At 37.0% G+C, this 20,849-nt stretch overlaps 1 protein-coding gene across 7 annotated transcripts in view; it reads right to left on the reverse strand.

The window, feature by feature from the left end:
• Window positions 1–20,849, reverse strand: part of PDE1A (phosphodiesterase 1A) — a 329,787-nt gene that overhangs the window by 17,013 nt on the left and 291,925 nt on the right. For 5 of the 7 annotated variants that reach the window (XM_043577217.1, XM_043577218.1, XM_043577216.1 and 2 more), the window contains 3 exons: window positions 17,405–17,486; window positions 15,301–15,421; window positions 14,078–14,238 (listed from right to left, as the gene is read on the reverse strand). In XM_043577217.1, the coding sequence (XP_043433152.1) occupies window positions 14,078–14,238; window positions 15,301–15,421; window positions 17,405–17,486 (364 nt within the window). The remainder of the gene's footprint in view (window positions 1–14,077; window positions 14,239–15,300; window positions 15,422–17,404; window positions 17,487–20,849) is intronic. The other 2 variants (XM_043577219.1, XM_043577222.1) reach the window with 1 other exon arrangement.

The following is a 20,849-nucleotide window of genomic DNA, read 5'->3' on the forward strand; positions in this document are numbered from 1 at the left end:
TATCTTATAATATGCAGTGGTTCTCATGTGGAGAGATGGTGCACACCCCCAAAGGGGAATCTTGGAATCTCCTTGAGGCATGTACAGTTGGAAACACATCCTGAAGCTCCTCTTATTCCCTCTCTTACTCCCAACACTGATTTTGGGAGGTCCCTTTTGAATGCATTTTTCTCTTCAGATTTAGAGAATGCAAGTCTGCATATGATAAATATCCCAACTGGAGTATAAATAACACAGCTATGCTTACATAACTAAGTAACAGGCTTCTTGGAGAAGGTGATTTAATGGAGTTTTGGAAGATAGGTAGGACTTTTTAAATGTTTTATTTATTTTTGAAAGAGAAAAAGAGCATGAACAGGAGAGGGGCAGAGAGAGAGGGAGAGAGAATCCCAAGTGGGCTCCACACTGTCAGTGCAGAGCCTGTCATGGGGGTAGAACTCACGAACTGACAGATCATGACTTGAACTGAGATCAAGAGTTAGACACTTAACCAACTGAGTCACCCAGGTGCCCCAAGATAGGTAGGATTTTAATGAGCAAAGTGGAAGAGGGGACCAAAGGAGTACATTCCATGAGGAAGAAAGAACAAGGGTTAAAGTAGAAAGAAAGTCCACTGACTTTCCCAGTAGTAGAAGGCAAATGTTCCAGAGGAGATGTGTGACCCAAGACACAGATATTTTAAGGGATATCAGTATCAAGGTACACACTGCTGTTTCCTGTGTACAGCCTGCCAGGGTGAAGCTGGCTCAGATTCTAATCTGTACTTGGCTTGTCTTGATCATGAAGTGATTAAGTTTCCTGCTCTCCCCCTCCATGTCCTCTGCATTCATTTCAATGCACAAAAATGTTCTGTTTTGACCTACCTCTGTAAACTGGAGATAAGCCATATTGAACTTTAATTTTTTTTTTTTTTTTTTTTTTTTAGAGAGAGCAAGAGGGAGTGAAAGAGAGCACAAGCAGGGGGAAAGGGGCAGAGGGAGAGAAGGAATATTAATCTTAAGCCCAACGCAGGGCTCAATCCCACGACCCTGGGATCATGACCTGAACCAAAATGAATAGTTGGATAATCAACCAACTGAGCCACCTAGGGACCCCACATATCAGACTTTTAAAAAATAAAATAGCCCAGAAGATGCTAATGTGCTGCCAGGGTTGAAGACTATTGAGTTCTGCCATTAAAATAATTGAATGAGTGAATGAATAAGCACATACTCACTGTTCAAACTGTTATGTAAGCTCTTCTAGGCTTAAGTAACTTTGGTGAGTACCACCTCTTCAAACTCATAATTCTGATCTTCCAAATGTTCCATTCTAGCAAATGCAAACTCCTGCTCTATTGTACTGATAATATAATATAGAATGTCAGCTAAAGAGATTAAGTTGAAAATAGGAATAAAATAAATGTATAATACAGAATTTAATTTACTAATAATTTTAAATATACAATTTAAAAATTACTGGTAGGATCTCATTTAAATTGCTGTTAATTGCATTTTTAAACCATGATTAGAAAAAAAAATGAGAGCGAGCTCTAGTTGTTATTTGAAAGGTTTTGCTTCCCTCTGTTTGATTAATTGTCCCTTCTGAGCTCTAAACAATATGCATGTATTTTCTCAAAAAGATGCTTGGGTTTAGTCCTGGGAGTTTGAAAGTTGTAATTTTGTTTACATGATGAGTTTTGATTGATTAAAAGGATAATGGGAAGGAATAACTAAAACATTTTAAGAACAAATATTTAGAAACATAAACCTTTAAAGTAACTCAATACAAAATAATATAAACATGTTTTTGTTGTTTAAAACCAATCTATTTTTATTTTCTCTAAGCAGCAGATGCAGAAGAGTTAGGAACACTGTTAAGTACTGATAGAGATTGCTGGCAAATAAGAAAAAAAAGGGGGGGGCAGAACTTTAGTAGAGATCTATGGGACAAAGTGCAGCGAAATATCACAGAGTGATATAGACATCTGGGAGGGAAAGTGCCGCTATGTGGCTGGTTTGGGTGTGATGCTTAACAATCAGGTCTCAGAAGCATTAGGAGAAAAGGAGGAGAGATCAAGCAAAAGGGGGGTGGCAAAGCTTTGGTGGCCTACAGTGGCCAAACCCGGGGTCATGAGTCAGAGGTAGAAGATGGAAGGAGCAGGAAGTAGACAGGAGGGGGTATGTCTAGAGAGATGAGAAAGAAGAAGTTAAGCAAGGTGGCCATCCCATGGTCACATTAGGAACTTTGATGCCACCTAAGAAGAAAAAGGAAATCAAGAACCCTCAATTGAATAGGCTTACTCTAATTCAACTAAAACATTTGAATGACAAGCTTATGTTTTCTTTAAACATGTAGCATGGGGATTTCAGCTAGAAACTGTATGTGGTCACAGAAAAGTAAAAGAAGTTACATTATTTGTGAACCTGATATGGACTAAGAAATTGATATGTACTATAAATATATTACTTAAAAGACTTAACTACTTAATATTTAAAAAAATCTGCATAGTATTTAGATACATTTTTTTTCTGCCTCATGTTTCTATCAAGATGTCCAAATTCCCTGGTGAGACAGATAACAGCTATTTACCTCATCATGGATAAAGCTCAAAAAATATGGCATTGGGTAGAAAGATATTCATTAAAGAATGTGTACCACGTGATTTCATTTACACCAAGTTTTAAAACATGAAAAACTAAATTATGTATTGTTTAAGGTTACAGAAAGAGGAATAACAGCTAAAAAACTAAAACAAACAAAAAAAAGAAAGAATTATCATGAAATTCATAGTATTGATTAGATCATGGTAGGGAAAGAGGGAAACATGATTAAAAAAGGACTTGGAACTTCTAGGGATGGTAATATATTTCTTGGCCTAGATGGTAGGTTTTCTCCCTCTGTCCCTTCTTTTCTCTTTCTTTCCTTCCTCTCTTCGTTGCCATTTTCTCTCTCTCCTTCTCTCTCTCTCTCTCTCCCTCTCTCCCCATGTCTATTTCTCTCCTCCTTTCTTTCAATGCTCAATTGTTTGAGGTCCTACTTTGTGATAGTCACTGTGCTAAGAGCTTAAGAAACATCAGTGATCGACATAAATATCTTCATTCTCATGAACCTTATTCTGAGTGGAGAAGACAGACAACAAAAATTAAGCATAGTAAGTCAATTATTTATAGGTTAGACAGTGATCTGTGAAGTGTCATGGGAAAGTAGTTGAGAGGGGATCAGAGGTCAAGGGAGGAACCTGGGGGGAATTTGAAATGTTTGCCAGAGGAGGCCTTACTGACAAGTGACAACTGGAGCTAGATTGGAAAGTAGAGAGGAGGCAGTCACGTGGTGTTTGGAGGAAGCGTGTTTCTAACAAAGACATGCTGGTACAAAGCACTTAAAGCAGGAACGTATCTGATGTGTTGAAAGAAAGAAGACAAAAGGACAGTGTAGTTGCACTGGAGCTAGTGTGAGAGAGAAAGAGAAATGGGAATTGAATCAGCAAGATAAAGGAGGTAGGGCAGATGTGGATCATATAAAGCCTTATGGGCAGCAAAATGCTACTCCAACCTGTACAGGCTCCTATGACCTGATTGTTGCATTTTAGGAACTTTGTAAGTTGGTTGTTAAACCTAGTCATTCTTAAAAATAAAATTATAGGGGCTTACAATTAAATAAATTGTATTAAAAGTAAAGGTGATAAGTGTTTAAAAATCATTTCCTAATTATTTTGACCCATTTTTTCATTATCTATGTCTTCAGGTTAATTATAGCTACCAAATCTGTATGATGCAAACATTTCATGTGCACCTCTTTTCCCAATTCCCATGTTCAGAGACTTTATACTGACAGCTTGAAACTGGCCATGGTAGGAATATTTACACCATGGATGTCATCAAACTTTATGAATCAGGGCTTGATTTATTGTTTCATTGTTGTCTAAAGTGCTGGAGATAAAAAAAATAGAGATTAAGTTTAAAAGTGTGTCATGTCTAAAACTGCTACTTTATAAATAGCACAGAAATTTGAGGAAATTTTTTCCAGTATTCAAAAATCATTATCCACTCAAGTGACCAAGAAGTCATTTGTCTTTTCGACGAACAAGTGAAGTTGACATATGCCTTCTATGTTTTTTAAGTTTTGACATATGTTTTTTATACTTTTGTCTTACTCCTTGATATAAATGAAAATATCAGTGTTCTTATCTGAACAACTTATGTTTGTCAGTTGCAACCATAAGTCGACCATGGACACAGAGTTTGGTAAAAATCAACTAAGGCATTCTGTGAAAACCAATCACCTATATAGAGTTTACAACAAAGGCTACTGCATATTTTATTACTACTCTTAAACATGTGTTACACTTCCTTTATGTGTAAAATATATGAGAAACCACATGTGTATGTGTGTGTGTATACTTTTTTGAGCCAGTTGTTAAACTTGCCAGCATACTATTACCTGTAGGCCACTGTAAGGATTGCCCATACTGTATTATTGACTTATAAATAGTACATATATGTTTTTATATATTTTTGTGGTATATTTCATAATATTTTTAAAAAAAACTAAACATTAAACAACTTAAATAGTGCTCTATGACTATTAAGAAAATTGAATCAGCAGAAAAAAATTATCCCACAGAGAAAGCAGCAGGCTCACATGGTTTTTAAAAGTAAATTCTGCCGAACATTCAATGCCAATTTAAGGCTCACAGACTCTCAAGAATTTAAAAACTTCAATTTATTTTCTGAGGCTAACCTCAATACCAGAAGTATAAGTATGAGAAAGGAAAATTGCAGGCTCACCTCACTCATATAGATTTTTTAAGTCAGCCAAAGCAACACATAAATTTTAAAAAGTTATCACATTACAATTAAGTTGGGTCTAATCAAGGAATACAAGGTGATTCACCATTAGAAAATCTCTTAATTCATTATATGAACTAATTAAAAAGAAAAATCATATGAATTATTTAAAAAGCCACAGAAAAGACATTTGATAAAACTAAATGTTTCATTTAAAATACATTTTCTTAACAAATTATTTATGGAAATGTAATTAACCTCATAAAGAGAAGATCAAAATAAAATTAAGAAATATCACACTTTATTGCTGAAACATTGAATATTTTTCCTTTTGAATTCAGAGACAACCTAAATGCTCTCACCATTTCCATTTCAGATGCTTCTGGATAAACTTGCTAATGCAACTGATTCAAGAAAAACAATCATTAGAGATATACATTTGGGAGAGAAAAAAACTGTCATTTGCAGAAGATCGGTTTTCAAAATAAAATTGTATTTTTATACAGCAGCAAGAAACAGCCACTTGGAACAGCAACAAAAATAAAAATACTGATGGAAAATCCAACAAAATACATTCAAACTTTTGAAATAAATTATTATTAATTATAAATATTGATTACTTGATATATAATATGCTTAATGTAATGCCGGGCATCTAATAATGCTAACAAGTATTTTCCATGATCATTATTATTATTATGAAGGAAACGTATACTTTCTGAGAAACATGAAAGAAGATATATAAGATATATATGAATAGGAAGACTTGATATCAACGATGACAATTCTTTCCAAAATATCAAAGTAATTCTGACCAAAATCCTACTTATTTTCTCTTTTTTGGTGGAACTTATGAGCCACTAAAAGCAGCTACAAAAGCAGGTGTGAAAAGTTTAAATGAATAATATCATACCAAACATATTCTATGACCGTAGAGCAATTACATAGGAAGTAAGTCCCCAAAAGAAACTAGAAAACACTTGTGTATTTGCAAGTTTTAATACATATTCTAACATGTCTTATTTGCCTTAAGCTAGCTCTAGGTTTCCTTCTGGTTCTAAATAGCTATTAATCATAGGGCGCCTGGGTGGCTCAGTCGGTTAAGCATCCAACTTCAGCTCAGGTCATGATATCAAGGTTCATGAGTTTGAGTCCCGTGTGGGGCTCTGTGCTGACAGCTCAGAGCCCGGAGCCTTCTTCAGATTCTGTGTCTCCCTCTCTCTGCTCCTCCCCCATTCACTCACTCACTCTCTCTCTCTCTCTCTCTCTCTCTCAAAAATAAATAAAAGCACTAAAAAAATTAAAAGAAAATAAAATAAATAGCTGTTAATCATGCACAATGCAAATCTCGTGGCGTCTCAGTTCCCACATTGCCTCCTTTTCTCACTTGTTAATCGTCTTTAAGCCTAGTGTTTTGGGTTTTGAATCTATATCAAATAAATCAGAAAATTATCCAGTACAGTAAGAAACATATTGTATTCCATTCCAGTATGACCCCATTCCCACCCCACACTCCCTATTCCATTCTGGGATGTAATTTGTTTTTGTCAAATACACATTTTCTTTGAGAAGATCAGAAGCAGATCTGGGGTTAGTTTGCAGTTTTTGTTCCAATTAAGGTGGACTTGGTGGATCTGGTTCAGTTTGTAATTTTTTGTTCTAAACACAAACCAAACCATCAAGTGGCTTACCAAAGTAACTTTTTTGCCTTGAAGGAGAACCAAAATTTGTGTTTGCCATTTGGGGGCTACTCTAAAGAGACATGCTTCTTTAACAATTCCAGGCATGAAGCTAAGCCACTCTTCCATTTCAGCTTGTGACACAGGATGGCAGGTCACCAACAAAAACAAGGTACATTTATCTGTTCCTTTAGAATTGTTACATTTCTTTGCTGCCTATGGTTTCCTTGCTTGCTAATTGCGGGTATCTGTCACCAACAGCCACCAGTAGAGGCAAATGTGCTCTTTTTTGTTGTCTCCCCCCCCCCCCCCCCACGCCCTCCTCACTTTCTTAGGTGCCTTGCTCTCAGAACTGCATCATAGACCTTCAAGTCTCTGGAACATAAATGGGAATTGGGAATGTCGGCTTCTTCATGGGGGTGGATATTACGTGCCCAATAATCACATTTATTGAGGATACGGAAAGTTACGTGGTTTGCCTGAAACTTTATAGGTAGAAATAAAAGCAGAGAGCAACTTTTCTCACTATTTCCCTCCACTTGTGTCACTGGGAGGTTAGCCACAGGCCCTCTTAAATCTCCTGTCTTCTCTGTAAGTACTGCAGGAAAAGGAAAGACTTTAGATGCTGAGGAATGCTGAGAAATAGATAATGAAGATATTTTCCTCACTCTAAATGGGTAAGTTTTAACCAAAACCAAAATAGTTTGGAATGGAGGAAAGCATTTTTTACTTTTTAACTTCTATCTCTTACTTTTTGAAAAGGAATGTATTTACATGTAACATTCTTAGATGCCCCCAGATCCTTAATAGGAGGCTTCCTGAGTGAAATTACTGTTTTAAAAAGTGTCTTCTTTTACTGATGGTCTAGGAGCTTCATACCACGGGGCCTAAGTGTCCATACCTGCTTCGGGATTAGTGGAATGTTTTTAAGATAACTGTGAAATATACTGTCAGAGCTGATATGAACACCAAGAATCTGGGGTTCTGTTCAGAGCCTTATTGTTTAATTAATATTCTAAAACTTTAAGCACCATATAACCTGCTTATTTTCATCTCAATGCAATTGTAATAAAGTAATTATCATCTTCAGTGTACTTAAGACTAGAGGTGATGACAGCAGGAAATTACAATGGCAACATCTGATACATACTGGCTTTAAAACTGATGACTATTTTAGTAGATGTATTTTTGTACCAGATTGCATTTTTACTTTTTTATTATGAAACATTCTACTCATATAAATGGGTTATAGTTACACATATAAAGTATATATGTCAGGTATAACCATAATCACAAAATGAACATTTGTGAGATAAACTATTACTAAGGGTCCCATCATTCCCCTAGAACCATTCTGAATATTTTCCCCTTTCTTTTGTTTTATCATAAGTGTATTCTAAAACCTATTATTTAGTTTATGGGTTTTTAAAATTTTTCTATAAATGGTTTCTTGCTCTATTGTGGCAGCTTGTATATTTTGCTTCATATTATTTGTGACTTCCATCTTTGTTGGTACTCACAACTGAAGTTCATTTATCTTAACAGTTGTATGCTTTTCCATAATATGAATACACCACAGCCTGTGAATTCATTTTACTGTTGTTTTCAGTTTTTTCTTTTTTGCTCTCAATACCAATGCTATAGTGAATATTTTGTTCGTGTCTTCTGATGCACATGAGCAAAATCTCTCTAGGGTAAAAATACAGAAGTCAAATTATTGGGAAACATGGCATGTGCGTCTTCAGCTTTGCTAGAGAAAGCCACGTTTTTCTGGAGAATGATTCTATAAATTTACATATATACAATTAATGCGTAAGAAAACCAAAAACTCTGGCATTAGTCTTGACTCTTTTCTTGATTTCATACTCCAGATATAATCACTTAACAAATCTTATCAGTTCTACTTTCAAAATATACCCAGAATCTGATCTCTTGTTGCTATCCTTTCTTTCTCATGCCTACTCATTCAAGTCACCATCTTTAGGCACCCAGAATTTAGACACTTCTCCCTCCATCAGTACTCCCTGGTCTAAGTCCCCAGCTTTCTCCTGTGTTATAAACCACAGCCTCTTTTCTCACTTCCTTGTTTCCTTTTCTGTCCTCCAAACAGAATATTTTCCATTCTGTAGCCAGAGTGATCCTTTTAAAACTTCAGACCATTTTATTTTTCTTCTTTAAAATGCTACATTTGGCTTCCTATCCCTCTTGGGCCAAAACCAATGATGTGGTGTCATGTTATCCATTTATCACAGGGCCTACATTAGTCCCACTTGCCCGATCTTCTGTTTCACTTACCTCCTGTTATTTTTTTCGTGTCAGGCAAACTCCACCTCTCAAATATTGTGCTGATCATTTCCTCTGTTTGAAAATTTATTCCCCCACACCTCCTCATTGCTCTTTCTAATCTCTTCCTTGTATTTATTTAAATGATCACTTCCTTAAGAAAGCCTTTCTTGGCTACCTTAAAATGCAATCCTGCTCCCAGCTTCCACAGCTTCTTTCATAAATGTAGGGATTATTGTTTCTCTCTCTCTCTCTCTTTTTTTCTATATCCCTAATTCCTAGAACACAACAGAAGCACAGTAAATAATAATTATTTAAATGTTTATTTATTTTTTGAGAGAGAAAGAGAGAAAGACAGAGTGTGAGCAGGGGAGGGGCAGAGAGAGAGGGAGACATAGAATCTGAAGCAGGCTGTAGGCTCTGAGCTGTCAGCACAAAGCTGGACACGGGGCTGGAACCCATGAGCTGCGAGATTATGACTGGAGCTAAACACGTGCTTAACTGACTGAGCCATCCAGGAGCTCCAATAATAATTATAATAACAGTCAACTCATATAGTGCTACTATTCTAGGTACTTCTTTTTTTTATTATTTTTTTAATGTTTATTTTTGAGAGAGAGAGAGAGAGAGAGAGAGAGAGGCAGAGACAGAGACAGAGAGACAGAGAGTGTGGGGGAAGGGCAAAGACAGGAGACACAATCTGAAGCAGGTTCCAGGCTCTGAGCTGTTAGCATGCAGCCTGACATGGGGCTCAAACTCATGAACCCCGAGATCATGACCTGAGCCGAAGTCAGACACTCAACTGACTGACATACCCAGGCGTCCCTATTTTAGGTACTTCTAAGCAGATTCTACAAATCACCTCATATAACTCCCAAAACCCAATGTGGAGAAAGAGGACTTCCTGTTCTAGTGACATAAAAGGGTCGAGTGTTTCCACAGAAAACAAGTACACAATTGGAAAATATTAACAAAAACAATTCCACCACAATGGAAATCAACCAAGGCAACACAACAATTTAAGAAGCATTTATTCTTGAAAAACTGCTAGCGATTCAGGTAAGGAAAACAGCAATGGGCGACCTTTTTGCCTGGAGCTACTCCCAACCTCCCTGCCAACCTCAACTTGAGAATGGCACTGGAAACCAGTTTTGCTGCCAGAGGCGGTAGACTCAATTTGGGATAGAAGCAGAGGGCAAAACCCCCTGGTTTCCACAATGGAAAACAGTGGGTTTGGTTTAGAATAAATGGGGGAAACACACAGCTTTGCAAGCCTGAGGTTGCAGTCCAAGTTTGGGGTAACTGGTAGATGAGCAGGATTTCAAAGAGAATTCCTAGCAGTTGAAGAGCCATGGAAAGTCTAGATAGCTCTCTCCAATCTCTGGCTAACTGAGGAACTATGCAAGCATGCAAGAGATGTTGAGAAAGTCTTCCTGCACTACCTTGATTTTTGAAAACGTTGTTAAAAAGCTATTGTCCTCATATTCTTGAATTTCAAGAATACGTTTTAAATTTTTCGGACGATTTTTAAATTTTAATTATTAAATATAAAATCTATTTTAAAAACATTTTTGAACATCAGAGACAAAGCTTTCTAAGGTTTTTGTGTTATTTTGTGGAAGGGTAAAGTTATTAACTTCATTGTCATCTACTACTGATTATGCATTTAAAATTTTCTAATTAATCATGACAATAATAGGAATAAAGTGTAAATATTTCATACCATTAAGGAAATGAATTGGAATGGAAAAAATAAACAACCCAAGCAGTAAAAATGAAGGCAAGAAAAGCAGGAAAACAGAAATACTAGATTAAAAAGGCTCCTCTAATTTTAATAATTTTTATAATGAATAAACACTGAATTTTCCTGAATGTTCTTTCTGCATCTCTTAAGATCTTAGGTTTTTATCCCTTGATCCTTAATATGGTGCATTGCAGGGACACCTAGGTGGCTCAGTCAGTTAAGTGTCTGACTTCTGCTTAGGTCATGATCTCATGGTTTGTGAGTTGGAGCCCTGTGTCGGGTTTTGTACTGACAGCTCAGAGCCTGGATCCTGCTTCGGATTCTCTCTCTCTCTCTCTCTCTCTCTCTCTCTTTCTCTCTCTCTCTGCCCCTCTCCCGCTCACACCCCCTCTCTGTCTCAAAAATAAATAAATGTTAAAAAATTAAAAAAAATTTATGGTGATTGCACTTCTGGCATAAAAACCCTGTGTGGTGGTCAATTCAGTCTGCAAACCCAGGACTCCAGCAAAGGTAAGCAGATACCTTCCAGAGAGATTCTGGCTCCAAGTTTCTGTATCTCTCTCAATTTCAGTTTTATCTTTATTTGGATGGGTTCTAAGGACATCAATTTCTCTTTTTTTCTTTGTTTCATTTTTTGTTGTTGCAAGCAAAGTACTCTTCATTACTTGTTACAAGCAAGGAGACAGGGAGATAGTTCTTGAAGCACTGTCTCTGTCATTTTCTTGTTAGCAATATTTCACCCAGCATTTTATTTATTTATTTATTTTTACCATGAGATATTTCTGTAAGTTTATCTAGTTCACCACTGCATTGGAAACAGCAACCAACCATGCAATGTTACAAGTCAAACAAATCTGGCAGTATTTGCTTTACTCAAAACGTGTGTACCCTACACAACTATCCTTTGGAAATTATATTATCAAAATGATCCATGATTCTAATTTGCTAAAGCCAGGCTGCCTGTGTTCAAATCCTGGTTCTATCTTATCTAACTATAGGAGTCAGATATTATCACTCAATTCCAGAAATGTAAATTGAGAACTTTATATAGATCTAAAGTTTACTGTCTGTGTGCAACAAAATATTCAGTAGAGCATGGTGGCAGAAAGTCTATTAAAAAGGGAGAAATTGCAGTCACTAATTCAATTCTGATAAAGAGTTTTCCTTCACAGGTTTATGACAGATAGATTCCAGGTGACGGGTTGATGTTTGGGGCGTAGTGTTGCTTATTTTAATTAAAACTTTCTTAGAGGAGAGTGTGTTTTGGTCAATTGGATTTTTTGGGTTCATTGAAGATAAAGGCTTCAAGTGAACTTTTTCAAACTTTTTTGAAAAGGTAGTATACTAGGAGGTGCTCGCATGCAGTGGGGAAAATGGGTAAAGAATCAGAACAGTTTTAACTCTACTGCTTAGAAGCTGTGTGATCCTCAGTTTCCATATGTAGCAAATGAGAGTAGTCACCTCTAATTAGGAAGATTGTTGCAGGAGGAAATAGGATAATCCATGTCAAATGCCTGGCACACAGGAGGGATTTCAGAATTCTTACTCCCCTCCTCTCTTCCTTGCATCGCTGAATATCTAACATATCTATTTGTTTTCTTTTCTGAATAAATACATTCAAAGTGGAATTTAAGCATTCATTTATTCATTCATTCAAAACTATCCTCACTAAATAATTTTAAAGCAACTACAGTATGCCGGGACATGCTAGCTCTGAGAAAATCATGACAATGAGATAGACATTGTTCCTGTTTTCAGATGGCTTATAGTTTTGGGATTTATATCTTACTGTGCTTCAGTAATTGTCCATAGAGAGGGGCAATTCTCATCATTTGAAGTCTCCAATTAGATGGATTTGACAATATTTTAGTTTGGCCATCTGGGTCTCGTACTGCATTATATTTTTTATTGAGTGACAATAATGTATTACAAAGACCCTCTGTAATGGCTAAGGCTAGCTACATAATTACAGGTCCCCATATAAAATAAAACTGAGACTGAAAAATTTTTAAGAATTTCAAGATGATGATAGTAGAGGATTTAAGTACAGGGCCATTCTGAGTGTGTGTGTGTGGCGGGGGGCGGGGGGTGGTGCTGTGCGAATACAGGAAGTGGCCCTCATGATAGCTGTATAGAGCCACCAAAGCCTGGGAAACTCTATTTCTTCTCAACGAAGATCAAACTTTTAGGAAAATGTAAGTTACACAGTCAGATGAAGACATTAGAATGGTATTTCTTTTATTTCCTAATAGCAGAGGTGGAGAAATAATGTGACACCATTAAGTAGTTATTTAATTAAATGAATATATACTGAGTGCCTATGATATGCCCAACACTGTGCTACGAGCTAAGGAATATACTGGAAAACATAACAGCCCATGTCCCAACTTGTGTGAATCATATGTTCCCCTGTGGAAAACAGATGATAAACTTTAAAAGGAATAAATAAATATCATCAATTACGGACTAGTGATACCACTTTGAAGCGACTGAACTGGGCCCTAATCAGAGAAAAATAGGACAGACGACATACTTGTCATGGTCAAGGAGGGCCTCCTGGTGGAGCTGCCTACCATGAAGGTTTAGAGCACTGCATTGGGGAGAAAGAGTGAATTCTAGCTCCTTCACTTACTAGCTGTGGGATTTGGGGCAAGTCACATCACTGTCTTCTGCCTCAGTTTCCTTATCTGTAAAAGGGGAATAATAATAGTATATACCTTATAAGGTCCATGTGAAAATTGAGTTAATTAAGTGCTATTTTTCAAAATAAAAATAAATACATACTACAAACTGCTAGCCAAGGAGGACTCAGCCTTGCAGAAAACTCTAAGGGGAGAATCTTTGGCTGAAGAAACAATCATCGCAAAGGCTCTGGGAGTATTTCAAGAAGCTGCCAGAGGCCACCGTGCAGGGAGTACAGCACCTGAGAGACACAGGGCTATGGACAGGAGCGAGCATGAGGGGAGACGGGGGCCAGATTTGAAATCAGAAAGCTAATTTCCTGAACAAAGATAATGACTGCTACAAATTCACATATCTTGTAAACAAAAACAACGAATGTACTTGAATCAGAAAACATGTCAGAAATGGCTAACACTAGCTTCCCATTTGTTTCCTTTAAGGGAAGGCTTACAAATGATTCTTTCCAACGCACGAATGGAACTGTCACCCGAAGAAGTAACTTAGTAAAATTGAACAAAAAAACACACCCAAGTCTCTGACACTGAGTGTTACATTCCTAATGCAACACAAAAGCCATGTGCAAAGCCTAAAACACAGGCTCAAAAGCACTTCCAGAAATTAACAGGAGGTTAATCTGTCACATAAAGTTTTGTCACCATTTTCTTGCCCCATCCTTTGCATTCATGTCACTGCCACCCACTGACACAGATTTCTGCAGTCCACATGACATAAACACAGCAGAATCTCTTCAACAGAGAAGCCAACCTTGTGATGAATAATCAAAGGGTAGCCAATTCCAAGCACAGCCAAAAGTTTGTGTATTTCATAAAAGAAGAAATCTAGGGGGAAAAAAATCTGAAATCCCAGAGGAAGAGTTAAGACAGAAAGAGAGAGTAGTAAGGCTTCATAAACAACTATACCTTGTGCAGCTAACTCTTTCCACCTCTCTTTATTCTGCTGGATGATGTCCACCAGGTTGTTTTTGAAGCTTTTCAGGTCCACGCTTGCAAGGGAGTAGTCTGGGGAATAGGTTCCATCGTTCATGGTGCCCTTCATATTTGATCGTCTAAACAAATCAACACTGGGTGAACCCAATAAAGGTGCATATGCTAATAGTAACAACCAAAAAAAAAAAGCCCAGAAAACACTAATGTCAAGATATGGAATGCGGGAGCAAAGCCTGAAACACTTCACAAAGCCAGCTGCAGTAACAGGATGGCAGGTGCTCAGGCCCAGTTTTGAGCATGCATCAGGGCTGCTCACATCCCTCCTTTTCTCCCATCATGGAGAGGGCCAGGACTCTGGCTGGAACTCCCTGGGTTGGTCAAGGACTCCCAGAGCAGCAGGTTGGAGTGCTCTTGCATTATAAGGTGGTTAGGCCTCATTAGAAAAGCAGATACTTGAGGTGAGCTGACTTGGTGGTGAGTTCACAGGTGAACATAACAAATGGGAAATCACGATTCTGGAGCCCTAAGTGGGGCCAACCTGAATCATTCTCAGGAAAACATTTCCTCAATTTCCTCATTGGGGCAACATTTTGGGAACCTAGTGGTGTGCTATTAGGAAAAGTTGTGAGTTCAGATAGACAAGAATTTAGCATGATTAATCTACAACTGGAAGTTTTAAATAATATCCCTTAACAAATTTGTCAATGAAAAATGTTTAGCTTGAAATATTGTGATCGCATATACAGTGGATGCTACTGTTACCGTTAGATGTTATATGGATCTGTTGTACTCACATCATCCACAAGCTTTATTTTGATATAGGCATCTCTCTAGATCTACAAGTGGGTTGTAACTGGTTTGTTTGTAAGCAAACCAACACAACTATATATGTTAACATCCAAGACACAATACATACATTTGCACAAAAGTCAGATATTTAATTCTTCTGGTATTGAATACTCTTGTGTTATATTCATTAGTACTTTGATATATTAGTTAGTTAGTACTTTGTTAGTACTTTGATATATTTTGTAGTGGACATGAAGTGAATTTCAAAGGCAGGTGCAATATAATAGAGAGCCACGAGGTGGCAATACTATCTAATATTTCTAAGAATTTCCAACCTAGCTATAAGAGATAATGAAGATAATCATTAAAAAAAAAAAAAAGACGCAAAAAAAGAGAAAATACCAAACCTGCTTGCCCCATAGGAAGGAGTTTCTGTTTTCGAGGCTTCCTCTATAAGAGGAGTAATAATTTTCTCTGTTGAATCTGTCAGAAGAGAAAATGTTGGCTCTACTATGAAGTCAATGAAACCTACAAAAGCAAAAAAAAAAAAAAAAAAGAGAGAGAGAGATGAATTGAAACACTACAATTTTCTGAACTCTAAAATCTGTAATAATGAAGAGTCTGATGCATCGGGTAGAAAGCATCAGCTACATACTGGTTTGGTTTACCCACTGAAATTATTTTTAACCCAATAACACAATCTTTAGAGATAGTTTAATAGCTCTATAAAATGATCTCTCAAGCAGTGGAAGTGATGCAATTTAAGCTTGATAAGTATATTGGCTTTTCTATTTAATATTCAGTTTTTATACTCTTGTTTACAATAAATTCAAGTCTAACCAGACTCGATTATATTTTCCTCTCAGTGACAGGGATCATTACTTTTCTGAAAGGATTCCACTTGTTTGTTGAATTTATTATTGACCAACAAAAAATAATACCTAAGCTTCAAAGAAACAAGAGAATTGAAGTTGCTTCTCAGGCCACAGGAAGGCACCCACTTTTTTGCCCCCTCTGACTATATCAGTCAGAGCTTCCTGCCAGTGTGTTAATATTTAAAATTGCTGTTTATTATTCTCTGGATGTAAAGCGTTAGTTCACAGCACATGGGTGTGTTCTGTCAAATCAGTAAAGAGAACAGTAACATCTCTGGGAGACAGCATTATTTCCACCACCTTGAGATGTCAGGATTGAATACAGACTTTAAATTTAAAGTACTCGTCAAGATACGAAATGACACACAGAGAGAATGGGGCAATGCCCAGTGTTTATGGGGAGAAGGAGACAACACACTCTAAACTGTGTACACATTTCAACACTACGTGTCCCTGGAGAGGTATGGCACTGGAAATCAAGTGCTTGTGGTCTTAAACACACCTGGGAGCTATGGACGATAATCTGAATATAAGAGAAAATTGGAGGGAAGCTTTTAAAGTGATACTGTACCCAGAAAGATCCACATTTGAAGAGTATTCCATCCATCAGATACACAGATAAAAGGAATTCGCATTTTAAGTAACTGGCTTAGTCATGTTATACATTAAGGTGCATTTTTAATTCAAGAAAACTTCAATAGTTTTGTGTTTTAATTGATACCTTCCACTCAAAGCAATGTTCATTGGCCACCAGTAGGCTATTTCAAGTTCTGTCTGTAGTTTTCAATGCCTGGAATTCAGAGACCGTCAAATGAAGTGTCACCTTGCTAACAGGGTAGCAATTTATATTACAGCAACAAGCCTCAGACACCTCCATTCTTTCCAGTTTCCCTGAGGAGGTCCTTAGCCTGTTATGCTCACAGCTGCTAAACAATGGTAGGTACCAGTGTTATGGTGGCTAGAAAAACAGCTGTTGGAACTTGGATGGGAAGGGGCAAAGGTCAGAGCGAGACTCTTTCTGACAGTTGACTACTGCTCTGTTGGAGGTGGTACTGGAGCAGCTAGAGAGGTAAGGCGGCAATCCTAATGTTTATTAATCTTGCAGTTCAGTAATGAAGGTGCTGGCTCAGGGGATAACCATTACAAACATTTGGAGCATGCAGCATAGCAACCATATGTTATAATAATGGGTTGAACTTGTTGGTTTATCTTCTTATATCATAAGAATTTTTTTCCAAAGGAATGTAAACTGGCATATTGAATATATTATGCAAACTTAGTGATAACGGGACAGATATATTAACATTTTCATTGAATTGTTCTATATGCAAAGGATTACATTACAGATTACAATAATCAGCAACACAATACAAAAAAAAGCTGTCTCTTAAACAAGAAGAAAGCCTGTCATTTGTAAGAAGGTTGTAAATAGAATAACAATTACATTTACTAATACTGCTTGATTGAATTCATTTTGTGAGAATTTTTCAAAATCCTTATCATTTAGCACCATATAGATCAGTCTAAACATCAAATTTGTTAGGAGTGTGAAGTTTCATGGATGTTTGCCCCTTTAAACAACATGGTTTCTCCATTTGAAAACTGGCACACATGTGCCCACCCTCCACAACAGTACCTATTTGTGACTGGGCCACCATCGTTGACTTCCGGTCACAAAGTGGGGAAAATGGAAGTCCTAACTCAGCTTCTTTATCTCCCTGTGGAAAGGAAAGCTCATTAGTACAGGCTTAGTCTGGAGAGGCTTAGACGACGAGCAGTGTAGATACAAAGCTTAAAAAAGTTGCATCTTTCTTTTCTTAATTGGCACTGTGTATTTATTTATTTATTTTTTTATAAAACAAAAAAACTATAGTCCAAGTTGGTGTAATTTTACTTGGTCTCCTTTTGAGGACATACTTATTGCTGAAGAAAAAGAAATGAACATTTCAGCACCTGGAGACTCTGCTTTGGTATTACAAACCCCTTGATTATAAGGAGACAAACCTTTGCTCTTTGGAATTTTCTGCAATTGCCATAAAATAGTCATCTCAGTGTGTTATTTGGCATTTAATTAACAATCAAGTTCTTGGATTCTCATGCTTTTTGTCCCCCCATGCTAAATACATCACAGATCTTCACTATGAAGACTTCATGAGTATATTATTTTTTGAAGTCAAAAGTATATGAATATTTTGAAACATCTTTCCACTTATAAAACAACATTAATTGAATCTCCCACAGCAAATGAAGAGTATCTTCAACATCCTTACATTCTGTGTGCATCATTTTAACGTATTCTCAGAAAATGGAAATGTTAATGATTTTTATTACTTGATCCTATCCATAGTAAGTTAATTGAGTACATATGTTAAAGAATTCCATGTACGTTTGGGTTTAACATTACAAGAACTGATTCGATTTTCATCTCCTAAAATAAAAGTGGCTGCTCTGGGCAAAACCTTATTATCACAAGATTTATCCAACATCGAACATAGGTTCTTTCCTTGGCATTCAAGGGGATGTGCTTACAAAAGAAAGAGAAGCTACTTCACTTGTGTCTCTTCACCTTGATCTTCTGGCTATTTGAAGGATGCCTTGGGCTCTATCTTCTCCTAAGCTGTTGGCTGTATACCTTCACAGAACACACGGTGACTTATGTAAGACCACAGTTTAGGACACGTGGCCAGGTTCTCGAATCAGAAGACAAAAGGGAGGGACCATCACTTTTGCTGTGTTGTGGAGCCCATGTAACAATGCAGTGTCTGTCTTGAGGACCTCAGATTTTCAATCCCTCTGCTTCCTTTAACACCTTTTCATTGTGATCTTTACAATAACATGTCAGTATGTTTTATTGGCTTTAAAGTTATTCATTGACAATGTTTTCTGGTGCATTTCCTTGAAACCATACCTCTGATCATAAGAAGCAGGAAGTCTGAAATCAGAATTGTTTGGGGAAAAATCTGGATATGGTCACCAGAGAAGTACGCAAAGTAGCTGTAAACAGGAATATTTGACTACGTCATAGCTTAGAGAAAATGGGGAGTAGAATTTCTGTGACCTCTCCCAGCAGCTGTGCTCCTTCCTTAGAGAATAACAACACCCATTCCATTTGGAGTTAATATTTACACCCAGCTTAAGGGACAGAGGGAAAGGAATTATTAGTGCCATTAGCCTCAGAGTTACAAGATACACACTTCAATCACTGGCTGTCTTTTATTTCAGACATATCACAAACTTGATGGAATGAATTTTCCTCATATGTTACCTCACTTGGTAATTTTGGTTAACTCAAGTTAGTAATAAAGATATAATAGTATCTACCTAGTAGGACTATCCTGAGGTTATCAAAGATAATTTATGTGAAGGCTACACTGCCTAATATTTAGTAAATGGTCATTCAATATTAGCTAGTAAGAACCATACTTCATACAGGTGAAGAGGATTAAAAGTACACTTACCATGATGAGCACTGAGCTCCGTATAGACGTGCTGATTCACTATATTGTACACCTGAAGCTCATATAACACTGTATGTTAGCTATCCTGGAATTAAATTTTTTTAGAAAGAACCATACTTCATAATAGCAAAGATACAGAGCTGTGAGGTATTTATAATGTCTAATGCATATCTTAGATGGTTTTAAACCATGGGATAAATGACTGGTACTTAATTGAGCATGTAATGGAGAGGCATTGGCTCCCCACCCCTGTCCTCAGGACCTCCCCAGTTTTCTAGCAGGAAACTGACATGACAGGACTTTTACTTTTGAAATATTGATTTGTCAGCAGTGTGGGGGATTGCTTGAAGTGAATTAAACATGAATCTTGGGCTTCAAACCTGAATGAAAAGGAGTCTTTAGTGCCACTAATAGAAATAAGGCAATCTGAATGAGGGCTGTATTTGAAGACTATTATGCATTTGATCTTTAACATAATGAGAATAACGTGCAAGAATAATATCATTGTTTATATTAAAATATAAATAATAATATTGCTATTGTTAAAATAGAAATAAAGCTCTTCATAGACTTCATGGGAAATGTGATATTGTAGACACTTATCTGATCTATGCCTATATAACTGGTTTTATTGATTAGGGGGCTGCTATCTGATATTTTAATATGTATATTTTTATACTATATAATAGGAGTTCTTTGTTTGATCTAAAAATGATAATTTGGGCCTGAAAAAGGCATTCTGGTGATTTCCCTTCTATGAGCTAAATTTTATAGAATGCTAGATGGCAACATTTTCATATAGGACCTAGGCACTTGACAGATATATATAGGGTCCACCGCCCTATATTTGGAGGGAGAAATTTTATGTTCTATTTGGTTCTTATATTCCACAATTGAATTAGGGTATTAAATTTCCACTGCTAAAGCACATTGAATACTAAAGCACATTAATTATTTAATTTATTTATAAATATTTCAGGGTGTTATTCTTTAGGGTGAATTAAGACCATGAGGGCAAGATTAGTAGGAGGCCCTATAGCCAGACTATGGGGGCACCACAAAGCCAGTACGACAGGGGGGTACTACTAGGGGAGAGGGAAAGATATGTAAAGAGAAAGTTGGGATCCCTGAGTATCAATTTAATAAACGTTAACATTTTCCTTATTGGGTCCCTGAATTGGGAGTGTTTACTCTCCCTAACGATGAAATCTGGGGTCAAGGCAACAGACATTGTGTAAGTCATCTAGTTTTCTCTTGGAGGATGTGCTTTCATTTGAGGTTGCTGCCTTCAGGAGGCCAAAATATACTTTCAAAAATCAGTAAAATACCAAATATACATATGTTCTGGTGTATTGACTTGTACAGTGGTTGGAATAAAGTTACAGGGCCCTAAGGCCACTGACCTCAATTTACCAATGTCACCCAATTGTGCTCCTGGATCCCTGCATCTTTTCTTGGGGATGACCCTGCAGGTGGGAAAGGGGAGAAACTAACCCCAGAAATGTGGAAACACAAGGCAGCCTGATGTGCTCAGACTTGTCCCTGTATCAGCAATTCCCCTGGAGGCCGTTGAGGTTGCTTCTTTGAAAGGCCATGACAAAGACCAGTAATATTTTTATGCTT

The sequence above is a fragment of the Prionailurus bengalensis genome, chromosome C1 (genome assembly GCF_016509475.1).
Source record: "Prionailurus bengalensis isolate Pbe53 chromosome C1, Fcat_Pben_1.1_paternal_pri, whole genome shotgun sequence".
Taxonomy (NCBI): Eukaryota; Metazoa; Chordata; class Mammalia; order Carnivora; family Felidae; genus Prionailurus; species Prionailurus bengalensis.